The sequence below is a fragment of the Apaloderma vittatum genome, unplaced genomic scaffold (assembly GCF_000703405.1).
Source record: "Apaloderma vittatum isolate BGI_N311 unplaced genomic scaffold, ASM70340v1 scaffold2608, whole genome shotgun sequence".
In the NCBI taxonomy this organism is placed as follows: Eukaryota; Metazoa; Chordata; class Aves; order Trogoniformes; family Trogonidae; genus Apaloderma; species Apaloderma vittatum.
In genome coordinates, this window is record NW_009731053.1 from 58,318 (window position 1) to 69,035 (window position 10,718).

Genomic DNA, 10,718 nt, shown 5'->3' on the forward strand with positions numbered 1-10,718 from the left:
ACTATGTCCAGTAGCAGAATGACTTGGTGTGTGGAACTCAGCATTTCCTGCTACAAGGAGAAACTGGATGTGAATGGCAATGGTCTTATGTGAAAATAACTAGCTGAAATAAATTCCATGGGAATGCCACAAATGACAGTCTGTGCCAATTGTCCTTTGCATAAACACTGGAATTACATAAAAACTTTCTTTAAACCTATCTGAAACCTCTGGACTAGATTGCAGCACAAATTAAAGTAACCACAAGTTATCGGCAGTGAGAAGACAGCCAGCAGAGCTTTTAGCATTGATTACGTTCAGCTAGAAATTTTACCCTGAGTTTGTACAACTTTTATTATTATGTGAATCACAGAGCATTTAATATAAAACCAGCACAATTGCAAACAGAGCTGTCACAGTTTGTTTCTTTGATGTATGAGAGGATGAGCTTCCACTAATGAGGCCTGATTTTCTCAGGACAATAATAATAGTAAAACCTAAAAGAATGAATGAAGATACTGTTATTAGTCTCATACAGATTGAAGAACTTGGCATTTAGCATAAAGTGCCTCGGTCTCAGTACTTTCTTACTGAATTATAGCTAATGCTCATGGATTAATCAAAAAAAGGAAAGAAAAAGAAAGGTCATTACACTCCACAGTATAAAAAAAAAAAAGGGAAACTGTTCTTGTCCAACCATATATTTCTTTTATGTAGAATGAAATAGGCTCTCCTTTAGGTCACTGAGATGAGAGAGAGTGCTCGAAAAAGGGTGCAACAACCAGAGGCATCAGTTCAAATCCAATCCTCACTACATATATGGGAAGTCTTCATGAGCTCCAACAGGATTTAGATCTGCCTTTTCTGTGGCCATTTAGAAAAGCAAAGTGAAGAGGTCTGGGAAAAGTTATTGGCAAGCGGTGTGAAGTGCAGAACAGTAACTGCCAGCAGTGAGAGCTGTGCAAGAGGAAAAGAGGGCTGGCTGTGAGACCTGGAGTTGTTTCCAGGCTCTCGTGTGAGCCTCTTTGATTCCTCTGTCAAGAATGCATCAGGCAAGTCATGCACTGGTGATGAAACCATGCAGGTGGGGTTTTTTGCTTTTCGAAACCCATTTTTCCAATTTCCTCTAGATATAGCAACGTTAATCCTATGTGAAAGGGTAAAATAAAAGAAAAGATCTGTGCTGTGCATAAGCAAGAGAAGTTGGCAAAGCCCACAGCCAGCAGGAAGTCTATTCAAAGGACTAATTAGAGCCACAGAAACCCTCTAGCCCACCAGAGACTTCTTTAAAGAATATTTTTAGTAGTTTAGCAGAATTGCTAATGATTTAGTGCATGAGCTACAGAACTATGGCGATTAGTAGGTTAGTGCTCTCATACTGACCGTGAATTGTTGTGAAGCTGATTTACATACAGCTTTATAAGAGAATGCTCATCAGCCACAGGACTGGCTGCATTTATACCCCCAAGTAACCTGAATGATTCAAACAATGAAACCTTGTTAATACCCCAAAAGAGTATACAGAGACCAGCCTGGTCACAATGTGTTCATGACAATAATTGCAATTTGTACTATTTAGAAAAGATACTGACTTGACAGTTGGTAGGGTATTTTTGGTTTGTTTTTTTAATAAAAAAGTGCAAATTAAATTTCTAAGACTTGAAAACAAAAATAATGAGAATAAGCTGTCAAACACTTAAAAATCATGCCAGATCACTGAAATAAAAATTATAATAACTTTCAATATACAAGCAATTAAATTGCATTACATATCAGGGCACTGCTAATTCTAAAAAAGCCAGAACTGACTGCTGCATCATGGAAACATTTTGCTGTGTAAGGACTCATACTATCCACTTACAAGGAAGTCTAGGTACCTAGGGTTGGGGGTGCTTATCACCTCCTGCCTTCAGGGGATTCTCTATAAAGGAGTTCTTCCTCTAGGAGAAAAGCAATTTTAATGGCTCAGGGATCATATACATTTAATCCTGATAGTAAAAGACAGTTGAATTACTAAAGAATACAAAAGTAAAATAATCAGGATCTTCTCATATATAAAGAAAACCAAGTAGCACAGTAGTTTGTCCTGTGATTATTACTGCAGGCCCCTTGCCTAAATGGCAAAGCGTACTTTTGTTGAATGAGCACAGGGGCTTCTTGGGGATAAAGAGAAGCAACACCTACACTCTTAAAGATCATTGCTCCTCACGACCTCTTCTGCAGGGGCCACAAACATTCCATCCTACCTTGCCCCGGAACACACAATTCCATATACTCCAACAACAGAAATGAGTATGCATTTGCCGTCTCACTGTCTGTACAGCAGCAGATCTGGTCTCGGGGGTTGCTTTGGGACTGGCTTTCAAGAAGGATCTCAAGTCACACCCAGCAGCTACTTGCACTGAGATAACACTGAGTTTACTGGTTTATAGCTCCTAGTCATGAAGTTCATATATCAGAGTACTCTGTCACTGCAGTGTGGTACGCTGTGGGTTTGGTTTTGGTGCAAAAAAAATGCAGCCATGCATACTCAGAGATTGTGTTTGGTTATTATTCAGGAACACTGAAGCACTGACATGTACAGCATGAACCAAGCAATAAAATGCACCCAAGGAAGACACATCACTCATCTTCCCCAATACAGCAGGAAGTTATTTTTCTGCCACCCGCTCATCTATGTGCATTGGTAGGCTCACATAGATGAGGTGACAAAGCAATTGCTACACACGTATTTTGGCAGCATATACTGAGCCAAAATGTACACTCAGCTGCAAGCACCTCCTCTTTGGGATTATTGTTTCTGCCTGCTCTTCTGGTTTGTCTGCTGAAGGGTCACTACATGCGCATACTGCTCCTTCTTGTAGCCTTTAATGAAAATCTGAGGGGTTTAACAGGAGTAAGGAAGTCTTGCTATACACCTTGCCAGTCATGAAGCCATTTTTGCTTTTTTCTTATAGTATCCTGCAGTAGGACGCAGGCATTCCCAGGAGGCAATGGCATGTCCCACTTTCTGTTCCCACTGTGCTTCTGGAAAATGGCTTCTCACCAACTGCTCATTTTCATCCCTGACAGGAGGGTGCCCAGGCTGCACGTGAGCACATTTAGCAGGATGTAATGGTTCCAGTGGGAACTGAAGTTCTGTGCTCTCCTGTGAGGAGCTTGGGGTGCCCTGACTCCAGCTCTTGGTCCCGATATCTCAGTATCAGCCCAGAATAACCAAGGCATGTCTCTGCTCATGTCTGTTTATTTTGGGACTGTTTTTTTCTGGGAAGAGTTGAAAATTGAAACCTCCACCACTCTCATATAATGATTTAACATAAATACTCACCTTCTGTTTGCAAAAGGGCTTCCTGAGGGAACAGAGTGGGAGAAGAGTGTGTCGTTCATGCTGGTTACAGGTCGAGGGGGCCTAGAAGGAGGCAAAATATCCAGTTGCATTAATTTTGCACAGAACAAAACTCATTAGCAACAGCATTTATAGTGAATTAAATCTGCTTCTTGCTAAAGTAACACTACTACTAACATCTTCTGCTTTAAGTAGCAATAGTTCCAAATTAAAGACACCATGTTTTTAACCAGAAGTTGACAAAAACACACTGTTACTTAGGCCTGGAAAGAAAGAATGCTTTTGTGTGTGCTGAGGTGAACTTTAAGCAACTTGTTTGATTTTTTCTTCCTGCTTTGGCAAAATAACTGCTATGCCACTTTTTCTTTCCAGAGCCTGTAGTCCACAGCGCAGTCACTGCTTTCAACCAGTTAGGCTGAGCACTGGCAGGAGGTTTGCTGGGGCAGCACGGAGCTCTGCAGGGCTAACTGTCAATAAATTGCACATCTTTCCAAGAGGCTATCCCTGGCGCTAAGCTCTGTGCCACCATACCATATCTGCATAGTGACCACAGTGCACTTACAGATCTCAGAGTCCCATAAAATACATGTAGTACTATACTGGTTTACCTGTAAAGCTTTTCAACTGGTATAGCAAACCCCTAAATCAAAATATAAAATAAGTATCTAGTTTAAGAGGATCCATTAATAACGATGGTTTTATTATTACATTCTTTATTTACTGCTCTTACTAAAAATGAAATGAGAAGGAATATTTCCTCTGCTTTCTTTTATTGTCTACTCTCAAAAATACTGTGTACATAATTTTTTCTTCTGTACCCATTAACAAGAAATTTCCTCTTCTTAATGGACTTCTTATGCAAACACCGGGCAAAAGACATATATACCCCGGAAAAACTAAAAAAGATGTTATTAAAATCACAGGGTTTTCCATCAGGTATGAGCAAAACCTGAAGCCATATATAATTAAGACTTCAAATTGCCTAGACTTCATGTTAGTTAATATCCCTTTTAAGACTCATGAAAGATCTGTCTTGCTTTATGAATTCTGCAGATATGTAAATCAAAATATGGTAGCCATCTGCAAAATATTCACTGGGCTCCAACTGTGCAAGACAATGGGTCATCCAAACCATTTTTAAGAAATAAAGAAAGCCAGTTTCTCACAGAAGTGAACTATTTTTATGTTTTCTGTCTTATTTTTGACTGTTAGAAAACAAGCACAAACGTGGTCTTTCCAAGTCCAGATGTTTCTCTCAATGTGACAATATCACACCAATTTTAACAAGTTTATAACCGGGAACAGAAAGAGGTAGGATTTGGCATGTTATTTACTTATATGAAAATTACAGTTTTAGCCTAAGCTTGCCTCTATAGACCAACATGAACTGGTCAGTCACTAATTTGAGAAGCAGCACTTTGTGCTCTATTTATTTATGGGGAAGCATTTAATATTATTTTTCATGGACTCCTTCATCAGTGCTAGGAAGAGCTTGGATGAAGCCATGAACAGAGCCAATCCATTGGAAAGGTTATTGTGGTATGAGTCTTGAAATACAGACAGAACACTTAGCAACTAATTTTATTTAATGGGTAAGCAACTGGTATTTTGTTGCCTGGGCACTGTAAACTGGCAATTGATGTTGGAGAAATAGTTCACATGACTACTTTGTTTTTCCTTTTCTCAATGCAATCACTGGCCAGTGAACACATTCAAAAAACACTTGGGCACAGGCTGGGGTTTCTGAGAGGTGAGTTCAATCCTAAACAGCAGAGAAGGGAGGAGAGGCTGGTTCTCAGCACTGTGCCAGCGGAGGAGGCAGGAGGAGTGCTCCCTCAGCTTAGCTTGGGCTTGGCTTTTCCATACACCCCGTCGGCCTCTGCTAACTGAGTAGGAAGTGAGTATGTGGCACCCATGGACTTCACCATGCGCACACTTCAGGTTAATGTCTTCTCTAAGTTTAACTCAAAATAGGGGTGGAGGAGAAAATTTCTAACTCCCAAAAGAGCTCTTCCCTTTCACTGTCTCTGTATTCAAAGACAATTATTTATTTGGCTCTAGACTCTGATAAAGAGTTAAGGATTGGTAATGAGATTACTGCATTCTTTCCAAGCTCCAGTAAGTGTACTAAAGAAGAAAAATACTCACCAAGTATCTCTTTTGCAGCAAAAACGAAATGGAAAAGAGATCATTAATTAAATTGTCAGTTTAATATGCATTCGGTCTAAGTAGTTCACTGGACAAACTCCATTCTTATGGCCCTGACTCTGCAAAAAGCATAAGAGCCTTTATGCATAAAAAAAGGCCACCGATCTGTTTACGTATGCAATTACTCCTGTGGACAAATGTCTATAAACTCCAAGGCTTTGCTAAGGTTTTCTGATTAGTATTAGTTTATCAATACCAATATGAAGAAAATTATATTAAACTAATCTGAGCTTTCCCAAGGCAGGTTTCTTTAAGGCTGATACCCACTGTCACATTTCTCAGGTTCAGCTTGAGTATCAAATGGACATACATACACAGTTGCGTGACATGGTAAGACAAGAACAGCAGAAGTAAGGCAAAGGAAAACTCAGCTATTGACTATAAATGTGTATCTTTCTGAGGTTATTTCCAAACTTCTGAAAATGAATGATTAAGCTTCTGATAAAAGTGAGCTGATGATAATCAGCTTTCCTTAAGGAGGCAGAAAATGACACTATTGAAGTATACTATGTAGTATGTAACACATGCATGTTATGGCATAACACGTGCCCTCAGTAATAAACTTAAATAAGAAGAATTTTCCTAAGTGCTTCATGCTGGTCTAACCTCTTCACACTGATGCCAGAAATAATGCTCCCACAGACTTAGATGGAAACGAAGTCAGGCCAGTGCAGGATGCATTTGAAAAATACCTCTATGATGCACTGGTCACACCGTTTGTCATCTCTGCAGCCTGGTGTTTCTTTTTTGTTGCCAATATTCCATATAGAAAGGAAAAATGACCCTTTCATTGGTGCGTGCAGTTCCTCCAACAGGTCAATAACACCTCGATAACTACTTCTCTAGATAAAAAGTAGTTCTCTAGATGTTTCTTGCTCAACTGAAAATTTTGTGTGGCACCAGTAACACAAAAAACCCTCCATGCAGTCTTTTTGTCTGGTACCACTCGAAGATAGAAGAACAATGAAAAGGAAAGGCTGTATAGTAATGGAGAGAGTACTTGTCCCTATTTAAGCTAGAAGCTAAGAAAAGGATACTGTTTTGTTGCCAAAATTCTTCCATTTAATGCTCATATAAACTCCCTTTGTGCCTGGATTCCTGCCCAGAGCTGTTTTTCTCAACTTCCATTATGCTTAAAAATAAAAATCACACCAGTGAGAAGATATTCTCAATAAGGTACTGCAGCATATCTCTCCCCTCAGTTAATTTATGTGAATTGTGCTATAGATCATGCAACCTCCACAACTTAAGGGTTTTCACTCATGTATCATTATAGCCAATATACACTGCCTTCAATCTATGAATAAAGAGGAACTCTGCCATAAAACAAAATAGATGGTGGCTCGTTCTCACATCCAATCAATCTAAATTATGTCTATGTAGTTAGGAAGAAGGGAAGGTGTTACTTTCACAGCACAGATTTGGAACAGATCCTACTCAATTATGATACCTTCCCTTTGCCTTGCCTAAATGCATTTAATCCATTCATAGTAGCCCAGATTTCACTATCCTTTATCTTCTGACATACCCCCAGGCCTTCGAGGGCCTCCAGCCAACGGGGAACAGAGCCTTCTCTTTCAGTTTCATGCTCCCTGTCTCTTGCCATTTCTCTTAAAGATGGTCAAAACTGCCCTGTGAAATTATCACCAACCTGCCAGCAGAGCCAGGCTTTTACACCATGCACAGCAGTGGGATCGCTCAGCAGATCCAGCTCAGGATGATTTCTTCCAAAGAACAAAATCCTCTCATCACACCTTCATAAAGAGGTGCAGAAGCTCTAACAGACAGTTCAGAGTAACAGGGATTTGGCACTACGCATCTGTCAGAGACGCCTTGTGTCTGAAGAGCACAGTGCTCTTTTATGCCTTGGAAAAATTCTGCTATAACCACACAAGAAGGACCATCAGCATGTTTTACCCTTAAAATGCCAGGTCGATTAGGTGAACATTCCAGATATCGCACAGCCTACAATGGTCAGTGTGCACTTGCCCTTAAAGATGCTACACAAAAACATTTGGTACTGGACAAAGGTATGCATCATAATTACAGACTGGAACAGTTCCAGCAGCCAGGAATAGAGATATGCAGCATGTAAATACAATTTCAATGGCTGCCCAAAATGCTTCAGCGAGGGCCTCTGGGAAGATCATTAAAGATATTTTCTGAAGAAATATATCAGAATAAGAGAAATACTTTAAAGACAGTATTTTTTTGCATATTTTTTTTCCAAATTAATGTCTTTGTAACTTTCTTCCAACCAATGTCTTAATATTTCCTGAATTCTGTGGAAAATGTCTTTTTTTCATTATTTTTTAAGGACACAGAAAGTAAATCTAACCGATGAGAAAACGTGAGCAACTGCCACTATGGATGATTGGCATATTTTAGGAAAAATAAAACCGAAGTGATTAATTTCCCCACCCTGCAAAAACACATTTTATCTCTGCTTTGAGTTTCTTGACTCCCGTAGAGAAGGAGTATTGACACAAACTACTGTACTAAAAATATAATTTTGCTCTCCCAAAATATCAAAGTGTGAAGATAATAGACTCTTTTTAACTGACTTGGCAGTTAAAGACACACTTCTTAGGCAGACTCATATAACTGTTCAGGGCTGGGTGAAGCCACAGCTCCACTGAAGTCAATGAGAACTTTGACACTTTGTCAAGGGTTAGGGTTGGGCCGGCCACTAAATACTGACAGATGCTCTCTAACCCCTCTCAAACTAGGACACATTTATTTCAAAAAAACTTGGTCAGACTTCACTTTTCTCTGGTGCCTTCCGTCAAGAAGTACCTGTGATACACTGAAGTTTAGAGTCTCTAGATGACAAAACTAATGCTCTCAGCATGAACACATCCCAAAGTGCTGAAACTCTATGAAATTGCATGTATTTCTCTCGAGGAAAACGACGACATAACAACATTTCCCAGTAGCTGGTTAGATGCACATATCCCACTGACTTTTCAAGAGAAGTCACATCAGGAGAACGTTTTTATACTAAATACCCCTATCAGCAAATTTGCACTTGTGATGCATTGCGCTTGATAAGCCACAGCTGCCTCCTGTTTTGTTCAGAGCTGTAGCATGTACACTTGGTGTAAGCAACGCCTACAACAAAGCTTACTTTCTCTATAGCACACAGATACTTACACAATATGAGCCAGGTTTAGAGGTTTTTCAGGCTGGTCAGGGAACATTGGGTGCAAAGGTTCACGGCTGGAAGCACAGCTTAAAGACTTGCTAAGTGCATTAGTTAGCTTCTTAGCAGGTGATTTCTGGGAGGAACAAGGAAGGTAGAGGTAATCTGGACAAGTAAGGTGCATACTGTTTTTGCTATAGGAAGCACAAAACAACAAGGAAGCTCTACGGCTTACATACCTACCGACTGACACCCTCCTTGCCCCCCTCCCATCCCGAGAGCTGGGTAAGGCAAAGATTGCTCATTTTGCAGGAAAGATTACTCCAGGGCCTTTCAGAGTAGGCTCGGGGGTGTATCTGTATAGACAGACACAGCTGCCACGGCTTCTTGGAGATGCTGCACTTGGCTAGTATTGACTGAAAGACAGCACCAAGTTAGTGTCACCTGCACTCGAGCTGGCTCCTACCTCACCTTCTTGGGAGTGCAAGCAGAGCCTGTCTATACAGATATACTGTAAGGAACACTGTTTCCTGCCCAGCTGTGGGCCAGGCACAAGGCTGCTATATTCTTTCTCCTTGCTAGGATTTCCCTCCTCAGCTTCAGCCCTCCATGCTGTTTAGCTGCTGTTATAAAGCTCCTCTTTCGCCTCCTGTGGCCACTGTAGCCCCTGCAACAACGGGCAATAGGAAATTTGAGACCCAGGTGAGGCTGATGTATTCTCATTGTCACCAAAAGTTGGGGAGGCTCTGCACAAGAAGCATGCTCTTCACCCTAAAATCCCATCAGTGAGTCAAAAAAAGAAGTGAAAATCAGTGTTTTCTGCTTTCTGGTTTTGTTTAGACACTCTTTGCAGTTGAACACTTTTCTACGAGAGAAGTCAGAAATCTAGGGTATCTTCTAGGCTGTACGAGAGTTTCTCAGTGAATTCAATCCACCTCTTTGTGATTCAGCTTCTCTGCAAGTAAATCTGGGGTAGTGATCCATACACTGTCTTGTCACCCCCAAAACACAGCTCTAGATGCTGAATTTTAAAAATATTTTTGGAACTTCATAGGAGTGGTATTGTATTTGTGCACATACATCCTGCATCAGCTTACACCTTGTAATCAAGATAATAATGAAATACTTCTGTTACAGAAATCCAACCTAAATAGGTAAAGTTCAGGCTTTTGCTATTTCATTATAAATGTGATTTCTCCCTGAATTGAGAACAATTGAGTTCCACCGCACCCATGAACGCTTTTAATCTGTATGTGGAGCTCAGTACAGATGCATTCTGGAGAATACTAACCAGGTTTGAACAAATGCTAATAGACGCTACAGACTTCAAATTCGAAGTAAAACATTTGTTTCTGGCAAGGAAACATTTGAAACCACTAGGCATGTAGTCATATTTTGTCTTCTGCTGAGCAGAAATCTTGAGTTTTCCAATTACCTCCTATCTATAATTACAGCTCCTTGGCTACAGCAAAGAAAAAAAAAATAGCACAAATTGCTGTTAGGAATGGAGTCAGAGCTATGCAGTGGGCACTTTCCTATTCAGAGACTAAACTCAAGCCATTGGTGTCTATGCAACAAGCAGTAATTAGGACCCACAAAAACAATTACAGACCAAATCTGCTGGGATGCAGCACAGGGGTGTGTGACTGGCATACAGAGCACACTATGTCAAATTTAACCCTTGCCTGCTCCATCAACAGAAAACCAGACATTTTAACAGTGTTAAGCTTCAGAACTTTGTTAAAAAATAGACACAAAGTGCTATACAAACATGAGTTGTTGCTATATGTATAATTTTCTTTCTCTGGTAACAATATACTTTTGTAATATTTGAGGTTAGTTAGGATTTTTCTGCTGGTCTTTGGATCCCTAAAGTATTGGGATGCTCCATGACCGAGGGCTTCTGCTGGGACTTTGCTCGAGTCTGTGGAGAGCTTAGCCCTCACGTCCGATGCCCTTCAGAGAAGGTTAATAATGTAGCTATTGATACTTCTCTTTTGGCTTAGAAAGAGCATTGAATTATTTAGTTTAACAACCAAAAGA

At 40.3% G+C, this 10,718-nt stretch overlaps 1 protein-coding gene across 1 annotated transcript in view; it reads right to left on the reverse strand.

Annotated features, from left to right (window-relative positions):
• The window catches only part of DTNA (dystrobrevin, alpha), a 59,779-nt gene that overhangs the window by 40,800 nt on the left and 8,261 nt on the right, over positions 1–10,718 (reverse strand). The window contains exons 5-7 of the mRNA XM_009875027.1: positions 8,687–8,811; positions 3,308–3,388; positions 1,363–1,452 (exon numbers count right to left, since the gene is read on the reverse strand). Coding sequence (XP_009873329.1) covers positions 1,363–1,452; positions 3,308–3,388; positions 8,687–8,811 — 296 coding nt within the window. The remainder of the gene's footprint in view (positions 1–1,362; positions 1,453–3,307; positions 3,389–8,686; positions 8,812–10,718) is intronic.